This window comes from Panulirus ornatus, chromosome 12 (genome assembly GCF_036320965.1).
Source record: "Panulirus ornatus isolate Po-2019 chromosome 12, ASM3632096v1, whole genome shotgun sequence".
Lineage (NCBI taxonomy): Eukaryota > Metazoa > Arthropoda > Malacostraca > Decapoda > Palinuridae > Panulirus > Panulirus ornatus.
In genome coordinates this window covers 25938138-25956141 of record NC_092235.1, presented here as the reverse complement: position 1 = coordinate 25956141, position 18004 = coordinate 25938138, and the positions used below count along the sequence as shown (strand labels likewise).

At 36.5% G+C, this 18004-nt stretch overlaps 2 protein-coding genes across 7 annotated transcripts in view; one reads left to right on the top strand and one right to left on the bottom strand.

Annotated features, from left to right (window-relative positions):
- Fancl (E3 ubiquitin-protein ligase Fancl) overlaps positions 1-18004 on the top strand; it is a 242763-nt gene that overhangs the window by 212033 nt on the left and 12726 nt on the right. The gene's annotated exons all lie outside the window — the stretch shown is intronic.
- LOC139751909 (arrestin domain-containing protein 17-like) lies at positions 936-17689 on the bottom strand. Of its 3 annotated transcripts, none has more exons than XM_071667597.1 (6): positions 17482-17689; positions 14965-15087; positions 14067-14278; positions 9800-9982; positions 8525-8704; positions 936-5271 (listed from the first exon to the last, which is right to left on the bottom strand). In XM_071667597.1, exons 1-6 carry the CDS (start codon positions 17594-17596, stop codon positions 5059-5061), a joined length of 1026 nt encoding a protein of 341 aa, XP_071523698.1. In that variant the 5' UTR covers positions 17597-17689; the 3' UTR covers positions 936-5058. The 3 variants fall into 3 exon arrangements, with proteins under 3 accessions (XP_071523698.1, XP_071523699.1, XP_071523700.1); XM_071667598.1 differs by lacking the exon at positions 17482-17689 and adding an exon at positions 16101-16860; XM_071667599.1 differs by lacking the exon at positions 9800-9982.

Here is an 18004-nt window from a genome sequence, read left to right as displayed (position 1 = left end):
TCAAGTCAATTGGGAGGTGAGTTTGAATGGAGAAAAACTGGAGGAAGTGAAGTGTTTTAGATATCTGGGAGTGGATCTGGCAGCGGATGGAACCATGGAAGCGGAAGTGGATCATAGGGTGGGGGAGGGGGCGAAAATTCTGGGGGCCTTGAAGAATGTGTGGAAGTCGAGAACATTATCTCGGAAAGCAAAAATGGGTATGTTTGAAGGAATAGTGGTTCCAACAATGTTGTATGGTTGCGAGGCGTGGGCTATGGATAGAGGTGTGCGCAGGAGGATGGATGTGCTGGAAATGAGATGTTTGAGGACAATGTGTGGTGTGAGGTGGTTTGATCGAGTGAGTAACGTAAGGGTAAGAGAGATGTGTGGAAATAAAAAGAGCGTGGTTGAGAGAGCAGAAGAGGGTGTTTTGAAGTGGTTTGGGCACATGGAGAGGATGAGTGAGGAAAGATTGACCAAGAGGATATATGTGTCGGAGGTGGAGGGAGCAAGGAGAAGAGGGAGACCAAATTGGAGGTGGAAAGATGGAGTCAAAAAGATTTTGTGTGATCGGGGCCTGAACATGCATGAGGGTGAAAGGAGGGCAAGGAATAGAGTGAATTGGAGCGATGTGGTATACCGGGGTTGACGTGCTGTCAGTGGATTGAATCAAGGCATGTGAAGCGTCTGGGGTAAACCATGGAAAGCTGTGTAGGTATGTATATTTGCGTGTGTGGACGTATGTATATACATGTATATGGGGGGGGTTGGGCCATTTCTTTCGTCTGTTTCCTTGCGCTACCTCGCAAACGCGGGAGACAGCGACAAAGTATAAAAAAAAAAAAAAAAAAAAAAAAAATATATATATATATATATATATATATGGGCACTGTAATTCAACCACCTCATAGACAGTAGGAAGTTGCTACTGAGCATATAAATACCAAACAAATAGAAGATTTTCTCTTTTATTTATTATCTGGCATTTATTTGCATTTCACTAGAAATATTTTACAAAATCTCAATGCATCATTAAAACTGTCAATAAAATTACATCTGCAAAAATGTAAAAATAAGTATCAAAACACGTATTGTTTCATCATATCACAAAGTATTTCTAAATTTGGTAGCAAATAACTACTTACCTGAAACTATTACAAAATAATACCAATACTTTAACATCAATGTACTCATGAAAACATACAAATTACAATTGAAGAAGATATTAGAAAATAATCTTTTTATTAGCACTATCTGAGTTCTATTAGTTTGTGATTATAATACTTCTACATAGAGTATTTAGTATCTAATTCAAACTACCTTCTACTATATAGTACAGTACTGATCTGCTTTAGTTATACCAAATTCACAAGTGCTGAATTTGCATGTACACAATCTACAATTTAGAATTTGAGACTCAGTTTTGCCAAGTTTTATTCACACTTAAGCAGCTGGGCTAAACTAATCCCTGTACCAGTCACCCTATGCCACTTTTCCCCATGATTATTTACTTATGTACTGATGAGTAAAGTATACTATTCACAGTGTTCATTCTACATCGACAAACTCTGCCTACATGCAAATATGCTACAAGTGAAAAGTCACGTTCAGTGAAGATTTGTTATCATCACTAGACAAAAATGAGTTAAATTTTGCAAGAAACTTCTCACTACTGACTGTTCTTCAACTTGAGGCTGCAAGAGTCCTGTAAACAGTGTCCTGGGTTACAAAGTTAATGGACTAAATCAATTCAATACCATTTTACATGATTATAAAAAATAATTTATTAGTGCATGCATAAAATCTTAATTCAATAAGGAACTTTCATCAAACTGGGAACCTTCAATCACTTAGAATGGGACACCCTTTTACAGTGGAAAGATATTTGCTTAAAACAAATTTGATTAAGCTGGCCTTTCCGAGGAACCTAACCATCAGTATAAGCAAGAGAAGCAAGTTTCAACATAGCTTACAACTACAATCTACATGGCCCTAAACAGAATGTGTGCTCTTCTATGCATTACAGGTTAAAGCTATTCATCTTATTTTGAGCTGTCCACAACAGTTAAAGATCAAAAATAATTTTTTTTGTCCTCCGTCATATAAACAAACTCCTACAATCTATGATTTGCTGCTAAATATACGATGCACTATCTAAATGTGAACAACTAAAACAAACGTTTTAAAAGGCAGTACTGCACATGGCTTTAAATCCATTGGAAAAATAATCCTTAGACCTATACATGAGGTATATCAACATTCGACAATATAGAACACACAACAGGAAAGCCTAAACAATCTAATACATGACTAGATTAAACCACAAGAGGTACAGACAAGAGACTCCAAAATGGATACCAAAAATGTTGAAATGGGAATGGTGAGGCACTGCAACAGGAAGAGAGGCACGAGTTCTAGTAAATGTGTAGAAATACAAAGTAATCACAGTCTTAGAAACAGACTGTCTCAACAAGAAATTATCCTCTCATAAGTGAATGGAACGGTGACTAAGATATAAATGCAAAGTTCATGAAAGTATAAAATGACAAGAAGAACAACTGCATAGTAAATGCATGCAAAATAAAATGCAAATAATCAAAAAGTACAATACTTACTTTTAGATAGCCTTGGTCCAGTACTGATAACACAGTGGAGGGGGTGAGGTGGATGAGGGGGGGGTAGCTGAAACATCTGACTGTTACCAACAAGAAGGGAGGGCATGGATGTGTTGTACTTTCTTTTCTCTTGAACATGGTTTCACAACCTATTCTTATTTCATACAGAGACACAGTGTTGATGGTGAATATCACACACATACTTAGAAATATTACTCTACACGTGCTAAAATAAGTGTAATGAGCAAAAGTTGGCTGACTATGAAGGGAAAAATATTTGAAGTTTTCTTTCTCGCAAACTGGATATCACAATCTACTCTTTATTTCTTACAAAGGCACAACACTGGTGATGACTAACATAAATACCTATTTAGAAATATTACACTTATTACACTAAAAATAAGTAGGAAGAGGTAGAGTGGCTATTACATATGAGGAGGATATTCGAGAAATTTTTTTGTTAGGAAATATGTCGCACTTTAATATCACCTGTTACCAAAGTCCTCCATAAGCCCAGGAATACACAAAGAGAAAATTCATCACAGTTGCTACATATTTCTTCAATGTAAACATGGCTGAACATGAGCTTAGTGGGAAAATGGGTACTGGCCTCCCTTCTCATGTAATGTACCTAGAATCACTTCAAGTAATTTATTTTTTCATACTGCTCATTTTTCCTTTCCTCACTAAATAAAACATATGATAAATACTCCTTACCACTTATGTTATCCAACAATGTACAAATTCTGGGGGCCACTTGTATGAATGACTTCAGAATTTTTCCCATGCCTGCCTGGCACTGGAAGAGACCTCCAAAGGCTACTAATGATATCATAAGTCACTGGGATATCTAAACAGGTGCAGGATAAATCAAATCACGTGATGAAGGCCATCTTCCCCTCCCACACATCAACTGACGATGGCTGCCATTTAAGGAGAAAAAACTGTACTTACCATTTATGATATAAAGCAAAATGTCTACTAAAGGTGCATCATACAATATGAATGACTCACCTGAAGATCTGGCATATTCTGCAAGATTCATTTCTTGAATTCATAAATTTTGAACAACTCTGTCGAAAACTTAACAAATGCAATATGAAAGTGAAAATATACTTGAAAACTTAACAAATGCCACTGAAAATAATGTAAGAAGCAAACATCACACTATACTGTTTATGACAGGGAAAATGCATAGAACGGTGTTAGACATAATCTGCAACACATTATGTTAGATGCAGAGAAGAAACACAGTTTGCATTATCTAATGGATAACTTGACAGTGGAAATATAAGAAAGTGTAAAACCTGAGAAATACCAAGAGAAACAGCCAGAGACTTATCATGAACAATGTAAGGTTTGAGAAATGCATCAAGTAATTTATAGCACTGCACATACTGCATGACACAAAATAAAATTTGAGGCACTTTACAGAACAGAATACAATACTTGACACGTTTTCTGTAGTTCTCAAATACTTCCATAAATTCTCACAAAGAAAAAGGTTTTACAGTTATCATAAAAAGCAAAGTCTAATCATCTTCCTTAGCCAAGGGTAAAGATGAAAATGGTAAGCTTTCAGTCATGGAGAGTCGGAAGAATAATAACATATGAATGTTGTGGACAACATTGCTATGTCACACTCGTATTACTAAACTGTGGCATGAATGTGTGCATGGTTTCTTAAGTCTTGGGCAGGCAGAAACAATGCCTCAGATCCAGCAGATAATTGAGATTCTTGTCAAAAGTGCTTGTTTTGAAGAATTCAAAGGAACAAAACAAAGCTGCTGAGTTGACAAAGTCACATGCTGAGAATATGGCCAATGAGGAACTCACACAACTGGGGGAAAAAATTCCACAAGGAAAGGGAAGAAACATTCCCTCTCATGCACCATGCAAAAGTTTCTGACCATTTCAACAAGGCAGTGGGTCTTGCTAATGATAAAGATCCCAAGTGTGAGTATTTCAAATGACCTAAGAAAACTTCTCCACTTCCAGTTAAACAGTTGTTGAATCAGGTCATTTACATGTGATGTAGACTATTTTAGTCCCCCTCTCTCTCCCTGTTATTTACTCTTACTCCATCCTATCCTATTCAGAGACTACCTCAGGCATTTATCACCAAATCACCAAAAACTGATACCTGTTCCCTTTGAAAACCTCAGAAGGATGGCCACAACAAAAGTCTCCATTGCCGGTAAATTTTAGGATGGCCCAATGTGATGCCTATGCAAGTCATGGAAGCGATTTTAGCTTCACCTTGCATGTGAGGCTCAGAAATCAAATCAGTAAATAACTGAAGGGGAATGTAATAGTGGCAATGTGTTACTAGACAGCATATCCATAATATTTCATGCATGTTAGATTAATCTACACAACACAATATTATTCTTTAGGGGTAAATCTTCAAAACATTAGGAAATAAGAGCTGCTTCAAGACACTCATCTAAACCAGTTTTTGGTTTCATTCTTGCTTTATGAATGGTGATGAACTCTCCGGCTGATGAAGGATGGGCTGCATTTCATATCCAAAATTCTCTGTGGGTGGGGCAGATGGCAATGGTGCTCCACAACTTACAAGTGTGTTGTCCTTAATCACTTCACCGACAGGAAGAGAACCCACTTTGATTATTTCTTTGACAGAAGCCAATGAACAGAAACCAAATGAGCTTGTTATCTGTGGAGGATGAAAATCACTTACTAAGCAAGAAGATACTTTTCTGACCATACAATAAAAGACAAATCCAAAAATAATGATTTATGAATTTCAAACTCATATCCAATCAAGAATTAATAGTTCACAATTCACAAACTACTAGGAAAAGAAAGCTGCCACATAACTGATGCCTACCAATATGTGGCAACACTCTACCATATTTTCACTCAGCCTAGTTGGCACAAAAGCACTTTGTTCATGTACAGTGCAACCTACAGCCTCTGCCCACCATATCTAATCTGGAAAGTCTGTTTGTATTGCACAATATTTATTTCAACCCACACTTATCACAAAAGGTCTTAACAGGATTCACATGTCTTCTATGGACACTGTACTGAGTCAGAACTCTCCACAGTGTTTTCTTATCTAAATACCTTTCTATCTATATCTCTGGTGCCCATTCCAATTGGAACTCCTTTAAAGGGGTGGCAATGGCAATAGAGTCTCTATAACTTTATATTACAGTGAACTCCAGTGCCACTTCTTAGCCTTTAATACCTCACCCTTAACAGGCCACTAGCAGAGGACAACTCTAGTACAGTGTTTGCTGAGGCTCCTACCTAATGCTATTAATGACTACTTCTATCTAAAGCTCCTTCCAACTACTTCTACCTAAAATCTCTATCTAATGCTCTAGCCTAAATGTTCCTACCTACTACTTCTATCTACTGCTACTACCATTTAGCCAAAAGGAATGTCTAGCACATAGTGCTCTCTGCAGGAAAATCTAGAGTTACGAAGAATGAGCTGTGTGAGTTAAGTGTTGTCAAGTGTTATGTATGACAAGAAGAGACTGTATTTTTGTGCACAGACTGCCAGTAGTCCACATACTAGTGGGCAGAGAGAAAAGACAGCTATCTGCATCAGAGGAGTGCAACTTGACAAACATATAAGTGCTGGCTCACTAAGCAAATGTCACTAACCCTCCCAATACCCAGACGGATAGTACTGGTAAAATACCTCCCAGGTATTTTTATCTACTTTATCAAAGACATTTTCAATATCTATAAAAGCTATATGAATTTTACCTTTCTACTTTTTCTCAAGAACTTTTCCACTATTTGTTTGTCTAAGCAAAGTAAACGCACACACATACGACTCTTCATATTGACATTATCGACAAGTTCAAAAGTGATCTATGTCTTGGCATGATTTACAGACCTCTTAAGCAAAGAGAAAATGATGATAAAATGCTCTACGTTGAAATCAAAACTATAGTAAACAGTAAAGAGGTTGAAATGATAGAAGACTTCAACAGTCCAAATATAAACTGGAGCACATTAACAGGTGACTGAGGGGGAACAAGACCAATGGAATTGATTGAAGACTTTTCTAGAACAGTTAATTAAAAAAACAAATAGAGGTAAAAACATTCTTGATCTTTTCCTCACTAATGACACACACTTAATCGACTCTTGTGAAGTAGGCAAGAGTTTGTCAAACAGTGATCAGTTTGATTAGATTAGAGATGAATTTAGATCATGAAATAAATGACAACAAACTCTTGATCACAGATTACTGGCGAGCACATTTTAAAAATATTAGAAACAAAATTCGCTGTATCAACTGGACAAAATTTCTTGATGTTAACACAGATGAAATGTGGAATAATTCTAAAAACACACTACTCAAGATTGAAAATAAACATATTCCATGAATTACAAAGAGAACTTGCAATATTTCAAAACCATCATGGATGAATAGGAGAATTGGACTAATTTGCCAAAAGAAGAAAACATAAGAAATGCAAACAAATGGGAAATATTTTAAAAATTCAGGTATACTCTGAGAAAAAATGCCAGAAATAAACTGTATAAGCGACAGGGGTAACAGGAACAGCTGAAGGCTAATGTGCAGCAGTGGGGAGCCAGTGACAGCTTAAAAAACTGCTGAGCAGAATTATATTTTCTTGTCAAGTTAAACTTTTTTTTTTCTTTTTTTACCAGAAAAACCAGTCGGGCAAATCAGGCATCCTGTTGTCTGTCTCTCTAATGTAAACTCTCTCTTTTCCCTTCCTGCCGGTATTACTCAAACAAAAGGTTCAATACTCCTTTTAATATAATCAATGACTATCTTACCAAACATGTTGACAACGAAACTGAGACTCAGTCATCATTAATTCTCATAACTTTTACTGCTTTTTTATTTAGCACATAAGCATACAGTAAACAGGGCTTCATAAGAGCTGAAGTTAATTCACTCATCATTCTTCCTAGGCTACAGTTTCTTGATTATCAAAACAACATAATATGGATTACCTACAGGAACCATCTTTAACTATATTATTTTCTAAAGTGTTTGCACAGTCTCTTGATTATCAAAACAACATCATATGGACTACCTGCAGGAACCATCTTTAACTAGATTATTTTCTAAGTGTTTGCCTTTCCTACTTTAGCAGAGCAGCATTACAAACTAAGCAATGAAAGGGGAAATCCTTGTATTGATTTTTCTTCTTTTCACATAATGGAAAAAAATGAGGCATCCTGGTACATACAAGAAACTTTAAACAAGGACATGTATGACAGAGAACATGAAGAAATAAACATGTTGATCTAAAAGCCCAACTCAGTGTACTCAAGACTAAAGACAGTCTTCAGGTAACAACAAATTAAGCATTAAGCTTACCAAACTGGTGTACTAATTTGCTTGAATCTACATTAAAAACAAAAAATCTAGAAAAGACGTAAGAAAGGGAACAAGATAGAATTCTGGAAACTTCTGACTCTATACAGTATCAGTAGGAGTTCTGAATGTCATGGTATAAATGAGTGGTCTGCAATAAATACGGGAATACATCATTGTTGTGTGTCATCATCATGGTTATTTAATGCTTTTGTAGATGGGGCACTGCATGAGATAACAGCAAGGCGGGATGATTATGGTGTGATCCTTAACCACAGAGAAACAGAATGGAAGCTTCCACCTTTGCCATATGCAGATGATGCCCTGTTGTTAGCTCATTCAGAAGTGGATCTGGAAGGATGGTGAGCCATTTAGATGCAGTATGCAAAGTTAAATAAAGATGGTAGTGAGAAAGCTGAAGTTCAAGTGAAAGTAGAGAGCATACAAGGGGGAAAATTGAAAGTGAGTTGAAAGCTCAGGTGAATGAAATAAATTTAAGCAGAGAGAGTGCTAGAGGCATGCACAATCCTATTACCCTACCTTCTCCTTTATCAAACCAGTCAATACAACAAGATTATAAATACATTACCTCAATAGAATATTTGGCAGATATAATGTTACAGTACTGTAAACAAACAGCTTCCACAGGAATACGAATTGGGAATGAAATCCACTCATCCGTGTTTCCTGCACGGAATCCAGGACGACGAACTTTGTTCAGTACCTGCTTCTTCTTCTTTGAATGATGTTGAGCCTTAAACTTGATTGTCTTCCATGTAAAATAATGAAATAAGATAACAAATAATGAAAAAGAATAATGGTGATATACAGCCAAAAAATTCATGAACATCTGATGAAGATTAACATTAGCTAGCAGTGATATCTTTAAATGACAAGACTGCATCCAGCATGAAAAAAGGACAAAAGCTGGTGAGTCTTCCAATTCTTCAAATTCAAAGACAGGTTAGCTGTAGCTTGAGAGTGAACAGAAAGAACTTGTAGGAAGTGGAGTTTTAGATACCAAGGAGTGGACATGGCAAAGAATGTAACAGTGAGAGTTGAAGTGAGCCAAGGGAAGGGTGCGAGGTAAAGGTCCTACACAAATGCATGCAAAGTAATGAAGATGGGGTACAATGGAAGAAGGCCCAGATATTACTATGACCTAATAAGAAGCAAACAACAGTATATGAATTACTGGGAAAATGACTGTGGGTTTGATGTGTATCTAACCTATTTTTAAAATACCACATTAAGTTAACTGTAAATGAGTTAGATCACTTGCTGGTTAGCATCAAAACTGCATATTAGTAACTGGATGAGGAAATGCTGAATAAACTATTTATAACTTGTATATGATTTAACACACAAGATGCATCATGTTACATCATCAATTAGATGCAGAAGTAAAGTCTAGAAAGCAACAAAGTTCCTGAAAAAAGCAAAATGAGTTACAGGATCTCAGACTCTATAAATCCTTCACCCATGGAAGAGAGTAAAATGAGGGAGAACTTTATTGAATTATTTAAGTTTCTCATTCACACTAATAACATCAACTGTGAAGAGTTCTTTGAAGATACAAAGGAGCAACAATATCATAGCAACAACCAGTAAGAAAAGATGTACAGAAGTAATGTGCTACCACAGCAATGAAGTTGTTCATGACTGAAATAAGCTACACAATGAAAGTAAGAATGCAGATAGTATACATCAGTTTAAAAGAGATGTATGACAACACAAGATGGGCTCCATGCCAGCAGAACTCCCTCTTTAAACTGTACATACAAATACACACACATATCAACAAAAAGCTTCTTTACTATATGCATCATAAAGAACCATCACAAAAAATGATATACGGACTCACTTCCTTTATCTTAATCTTAGTGTCCTCTACATCTGAATTTGTTTGGTTGATAATTTTTCCTGTCAGCAGCACATTCTCCCCTGGTATATAACCTGTTTTCACAGCCTTCAAATCAATAATGAGAGGAGGCTGCTCACAGCAAGAACAACATCCAGTACTCTCTTCAAAGAATTTTACTGGTTCCTGTCAATATGAAAAGTGTGAATTCCTATCAGAGTTGACATCTTAAATCATATCTGTAAAACACTTGGCTAAGTTGAATACCAGTCATGAATTACCAACAAATGCATTTATTCATCATCAGTATGTAAGAGTACGACAGTTATCCAGAATTTTGAGCCTAGTCATCAAATGACTTGCAAAACATATAAATTTGAAATGTAAAATATGCTTGGCAATATAAAGAAAATAATCACCAAGAACTGTGATAGAGATCAATTGCTGATGGAGAACAGATCAGAAACACAAAACTATTCAAGACTAGATGAAGATTCACTCTATTAATAATAAAAATAATAATAATAATATGTATAATGATAATAATAAAATAATAATAATAATAATAATAATAATAATAATAATAATAATAATAATAACAATGTGGGGATACAGGAGAAAGAATGCTGCCCATGTATTTTCCCTGCGTGTTGTGAAAGGCTACTAAAAGAGGTGAGAGTGGGTAACTGGAAATTCTACCCTCCCGTTTTACTTTTCCAAAAGAAGGAACACAGAATGAGTCAAGTGAAGATTATCCCTCAAAGGTTCAGTCATCTCTTCTTGACCCTATTTCCTAATGTGGGAAATGGCAAATATGTATGAAAAGAAAATCCTAATAATAATACCTCATTCATGTGGGAAATAGCAAATGTATGAAATTATAATAATAATAATATCATTATCATTATTATCATCATTAGTATCATTATCACTATCATTATTATTATCATCATTATCATTATTATCATTAGTATTATTATCATTATCATTATTATCATTATCATCATCATTATTACTATCATCATTATAACTACTCTGGTGGCACATTCAAGCGAGAAACTGCAAGAGAAAGTGCTTGAGTTTGGGAGTCTGGGTGAAAGAACAAACTGGAAGTTAATGTAAACAATAGTAAAGTTATTAAGTTTAGCCGTGGGGAGGAGAGAGACTGGTTAGAGTGAGTTGGAATGCAAATAATGTGAAGGAAATGGAGTGTTGTAGATACCTGGGAGTGGATATGGCAGCAGATGCAACCGAGGGAGCTGAAGTACGCCATAATAAGGGTACGAGTCCCAAGGTCCTGGGCACACTTGCGAGTATGGGTGAGTGAGGGCAAAGTTGGATATGTCTGATGGTATTGTTACCCCAGTGGTGTTGTATAGATATGAGGAATGGGCTCTAGATATAGAAGGTATGGTAGAAGGTGGATATGCTGGAAATGAGATGTTTGTGGACAAAATGTAGTGTGAGGAGGGTTGATTGAACAAAAAATTACTGGGTAAGAGAGTGGTGTGATGGTAAGAAGAGAATGTATGAAAGAGATGAAAGGGAGTGCTGAGATGGTTTGGACATATGGAAAGGATGAGTGAGGAGAGGCTGACTAAAACAGTATAAATGTCAGAAGCAGAAGCAACAAGGAGATGGAAGAAAGCAGTGAGAAGGTGCAAGGGTGGAATGAAAGATGCTTTGTTATTGGGCCCTGAATGTGCATATGGTGTAATGTGTGCATAGGACAGAGCAAAATGGAGCAGTGTGGTATGGGCTGAACTAGGGCATATCAATCAGAAAGGGAAAACTAAGGAAAGGTCTATGGGACTTGGTTGTGGAAGAGAGGGCTCTGGTTTCAGTGCATTATACGTGACGGCTAAAGAGTGAATGTGAGCCAATGAAACCATTCTACTTCTTTTACTGGCACCGACTCACTATGCAGGAAACAAAGAACAAATGTGAAAATAAAGAATGACAAGAAATTTCTTTATATCCGTTCACTGATTCCCATCTTAGTAAGGGAGCAACAGGAACAGACAACCGAACCAAAAAATGCTCTTTTAGCTCCTAATTTTGGAAGGTAACAATATAGGAAGGGAGGATTTCCAGCAACATGCACCTACCCCTCTTCGTTACTCATTATATAATACAGGTGATACATGATTAGTAATTTTCTTCCTATTCCCAGGGACACATAATGATAATAGTAATAATAACACATATTTCCCTTCTTGTTTGATGCTTTTCAAGCTAGCAAGGTTGCATCACAAAAAGAAGAAATGGCCTTGCTCACATCCATTCTCGAGCTGTCATGTATAATGCACTAAAACTTGAGCCCTTGTACACCAAGGTTCAGCCCAATGAGGGCATTTTACCCACAGTATACCACAGCACTAAGATTTGCTATATCTCATGCAAGCCTCTTATCCTCCAAAAAGTTCAGGCCCCATCATCTCAAATTCTCTTTCACTCCACCCTTCCATCTCCTTGGTCTTCCTGACCCTTCCTTACTCCCTCCATTTCTGCCATGTGCATCATATCTTCTCAGTCTGTCTCTTTCTGCTCCTCCCTCCATATGATAAACCATTTCAGGACTACCTGGTCCACTCTCTCAACCATATTCTGCTTACTATCACATGTCTCTCTTACCCTATCATTCCTTACAAAATCAACTCTATTCACTCCATATATCATCATCAGACACTTAATTTCAAACATGTCAACCCTCCTCCATTCTTCTGCATTTAGGGCCGAAGACTTACACCAAAAGAATACCATCACAACTGTTATGACACTCCCCAATACACTCAAGACCTAAGCCCCTTCCCACCTTGTGATTTTTATCCCCAAATGTTCAATGTGCTGCTCCTCAGGTTTCTTCCAAACCCCAATATTTTAAACTTATATAACACCAACTTGTTTCAAACCTATTCTCCAATAAACCTAATTTTTTTTTTTTTTTTTTTTTTTTTTTTTTTTTTTTTTTATACTTTGTCGCTGTCTCCCGCGTTTGCGAGGTAGCGCGAGGAAACAGACGAAAGAAATGGCCCAACCCCCATACACACGTACATACACACGTCCACACACGCAAATATACATACCTACACAGCTTTCCATGGTTTACCCCAGACGCTTCACATGCCTTGATTCAATCCACTGACAGCACGTCAACCCCTGTATACCACATCGCTCCAATTCACTCTATTCCTTGCCCTCCTTTCACCCTCCTGCATGTTCAGGCCCCGATCACACAAAATCTTTTTCACTCCATCTTTCCACCTCCAATTTGGTCTCCCTCTTCTCCTCGTTCCCTCCACCTCCGACACATATATCCTCTTGGTCAATCTTTCCTCACTCATTCTCTCCATGTGCCCAAACCATTTCAAAACACCCTCTTCTGCTCTCTCAACCACGCTCTTTTTATTTCCACACATCTCTCTTACCCTTACGTTACTTACTCGATCAAACCACCTCACACCACACATTGTCCTCAAACATCTCATTTCCAGCACATCCATCCTCCTGCGCACAACTCTATCCATAGCCCACGCCTCGCAACCATACAACATTGTTGGAACCACTATTCCTAATACCCTACATCTATTTACATTAACTTGGACACAAGTTTCTTCAACTTAACTCTCGAATCTGCCACCAGGGCTGTGTCAACTGTTAACAATTGAAGTAAAGAGGTATATGTAAGGCGATATGTTGCCAATGGGCTGAACCAGGGCACATGAAAGGATGTTTGTGATTACATGGCCAAGAGAGAAAACAAACAACTTTTTGGTCTATTTTCTAAAACCAAAAATTTCGTAATAATGAGGCTGCCATTTATCTATACTGTCTGTATGAAATTCACAGGAATCTTCCTCAGTCAAATTTTATTATGAAAGTTTTACTACATTCAAGTGTTGCAATGTGATATTAACAGGGAAAACAGTTTGGGGAAAATTCTGCCAATTGGTTTCATAATCAAGAAACTAAGTAAGAAGACAACTGCTTTAACAAATAATAATAATATATTTAAAAAGAAGCAATAGGGAAAACTAAAAACTGGGAAGCAGGAAAGGCCATTTAAAGTACTGTAAAATGAAAAAATAAATGACAACAGAAAGATACCCCGCAGCACAGGAAGAAGTGTGTGATACATAAAGATGCATGGAAATGGTATTTACTTATTATCAAGTCTCGCAAAAAGTCTCTCATTAACTAAAGTTTAGTGTTGCACATAATATTATGAGATGAAAAAAATATATGCACGGACAAAATACTGCCTACTTACAGAGGCTCCAGGATCATGATTTAGGTCATATTTCCCATCAACACGAAAAGAGCAAGTGGAAAGTGGACTTGTTCCCCATGGAACTTCAGCCTTTGCCTCAATAAGATAACGAATATGACCATATTTTCCTTCATAGCTTGATGGAATATTTGGAGGCAGCTTGAACTCAAAAGGAAAACAAAATTCTCCTGCCATAAGATTGTCTCCAAAATCTGTATGGGAAAATTAAGGTGAAACAAGAAAGGGAAAAGGATAACGACCACTCCTTAAACCTACAGTCCAGAGAAAGTTTACTTATAAGCAAAATCATACTCCTCAACTAACACACTATATATACTGCATTTTATACAAAATGACTTGTCTAAATCAAGTTAACAAACTCATGATTACTTTCAGCTGAATCTTTTGATGCTATGAAATACCAACTCTAGACTACTGATTTGCAAGTCAATAAAACATTCTAAAGCAGTGATTTCTACTACAACAAATATTCTTGTTTTATCAAATATGTCAAGTTTTAATCAATCAATAAAATGATCCCAGAACCAACCTAACACCCCTTTTTAGGGTTCCTTTGGCTTTCATTAGCAGGAATATGAATGACTTCCTTGGAGAGAGAAGTTCCTTTAAGATACTGAACCTCTTTTCATCCAATGACAAAGACACTATCTTAGTGCGTGACTTTTCCCCCACAGCATAACCACATGCAGGTGGAGTCCGGTTATGCCACTGTGATCTTAAACTTTCAAACCATTATGTCGTGAATTCTGATTAAATGATTAATTTTAATGACAACTAAAAGTTAGCAATCAAACTAAAACATGAGTCAAAAAAATACAGCTCTATAATTAATTCACTCAAGTAAAATTAAACAAGTCAAATACACAGTATAACTTACTGCTACCAGCCCACACAGTTACAGTGTTTTCTACGTAAACTTCTTCATCACTCCGCACAGGGTCATCATCGTCATCAGTATTCCATTCAACCCTTGCATACCCTTTAATTTTAACAAAGATTGCTGGAAAGAAAAATATGTAGCAGATGAGCAAGCTTGCAGCCTACCTTTACATAAAATAATCCCGTTCTATTTTCTCAAACACCAGCAAAGCATTAACCTTTGGATACAATATAACATCTTAATCCAAACTTTTGTTAAAGGAAACTTCAGCATTTAATTACTTGAATCTGTATCATGAAGCACAGCTTGTGCAGTATATCACACAAATAAATATATTACTAATATGGAACTCCAGGGCCCCTTTTATGGGGCTCCAAGAGCTTCAAGGCTGTGTTTCACATAGGAACATGGCAAGGTATAAATGTTTTACATAAACCAGAATTTTCCATCTTTGCAAGGTAGCATTAAGAACAAATTTGCAGTGGTCTCACTTGCACACATAAATTCCCTGCTGTCATGTATAACATACAAAAACTAGAGCCCAAAACAACAGCCAAACCCAACTAACTGCTCCATGGTTTATCTTCACTGCTACATCTGCCCTGGTTCAGACCAATGACAGCAAGCTGCCCCCATATATCACTTCATTCCAATTCATTCTATCGAATGCACATCTCACCTTCCTGAACATTTAGGCCTCAATATCCCAAACCTTCCTCCATTCCACCATTCATCTTCTTGGTCTGTCCCCTCCCCCTTGCTCTCTCAACTTTTGATACATATATCCACTTGAGTCTTTCTTCACTAGCCTTCTCATCTAATCATTTAAACATATCTTGGTCAGTCTTCTTAATCATACTGTGCTTATTACCACACTTCCTCATGACATTGTCATTCCTTACACAATCAATACATCTTACACTATCTACACACATAGTTACTCCCTGTATAGAGACAAGGGTTACGTCAAAATGAAATAAGCAACTGAAACCCATGACATATTAGAAGCCATGTTCCTGAACATTAATTTTCAATGTAAGGCTCTGAAGTATGCAATTTACATGCATCTACATAGTTTAAAAAACTTACCACAGAATTACATCTGGTTTAGAGGAAAGTTAGAGAAAACTTACCAGCATATGCCAATCTCATTCACATTAAACATTTGCTAAGGTATGTAGCCTTCTTCAAATGCTCAGGGTATCATTCTGCTGCTTCTGTATCTGCAGTGGTGGCTTTCCCAGTCTTGCAATTGTAATGTAAACTATAATGCCTTTTATACCCCACAAACCAATCCTTACTGGCACCAGAGGTGTCCTCCTAGGATGTCTCCCCTAATTCAGCAATCAAACCACCACATAATGGCTTGTCCCTCTGCATTAACTGTATTTGTTACTGGCGTGTTCCTCTGATTCCGTTCTTTGATTCTGAGCAAGTTCTCCATCACATCACATCCCATACACTAATTTAACAGATAATTGGGACTCCATAAACTAATTTAACAGATAATTGGGACTCCATAAACTAATTTAACAGATAATTGGGACTCCATACAACAGGCAGGCAGGAAGGTTTATGGGTACAGGGTTCATCATGCTCCGTACAGCCATGATGCTAGTACAGCATAATGAAAAGGTTAAATCAGATTCTCATAGGTTCTCTTGATGTCCTTTGTACAGTTCCATGTCTTTCAAACATGAATGAGATATTCTTCCTAACCTTAAAATTTACATAAGCTCCTGATGATTTATGAAACAATAATCACTTCAAAATTCAAAGCAAACTTTTCCACATACATACTAACACACTAAGAAAAAATGGATCAATAAAATGGTACCATAATAATTACTTCAACTTCAAATAACATAAAAAATAAGGTAAATGTTGGCTGCTAGGGGTACTTTGGTGTCTGTATAAATTCTCTTGACTACTAGAAGTGTTTCAACAACTTTTACACTGGAAAATGTGTATAGGAAAAACTGCTCAGGTAAATAGGAAAAAATAAGTAGTGCAAAAAGACACAATAATCTTGATAAAAAAAAAAAAGGTAATGGATATACATAAAAACATTGAATTTTCTTAACCATAAAAATGTGATATTAAATAATTAACGATAAACAGCTTCTTTACGGTTGATTTACATGTCTTCCCCATATATAGAATGAAAAAAAAAAGTCTTCACGCCCATTTTTTTTCAAAGAAAATTCAGAACTTATTATTATAATTTCAATCCCAATAACTGATAGACCCTTTTTTTTTCCGTAATACCGAGACTGTTTCTTGTATTGGGTGTTCATTAAATCGATTGCGGGGTACAAACAAATGACTTTAATTACGACAATCCCATCACTTGGGGAGGTTTGTATATGGCATATTAAGATCACATATAAATATGCAGTGAAAGACATGATCAAAACACCCAGACCAACCTAATGCATGCCCAATTTTTTTTTTTTTCACCGAGAAATACATCATTTCATATAAATTACAGTACGACTCGTTGCTGTATCTTACCTCTACAAGCAGTTGTACTGATTGCAGACACCACGACATTACCAATGACATCTTGGCCACTGGTGTACACCTCCTGGTGAGGGACGAGCGTCACAGATATCTTTAAGTTATCCATACAAGCGGCCAAAGAGGGTGGAGCATCTACTATTTTTTTATACCTTATAAATAGCTGGTGTTGTTTACAGTCTCCCAGATGGAATTCCCCTCATCTCGCTCCTACATACACACACACACACGCATATATATATATATATATATATATATATATATATATATATATATATATATATATATATATATATATATATATATATATTACATGTGTATGTGTTTTATTAAGTGTCTTACGTCTGTAATTACTTTTTTTGAAATGGGATTTTTTTTTACACTCAATGAGCCACAATTCTTGAACACTCTACAAACTTAAAATCTTATATAATATGTATTTATATTTACTGCGTTTTCTATGTCTTCACGCGTATGTGTGTTTGTGTCCCGCTAATGCTAAAGACTACAAGAGACA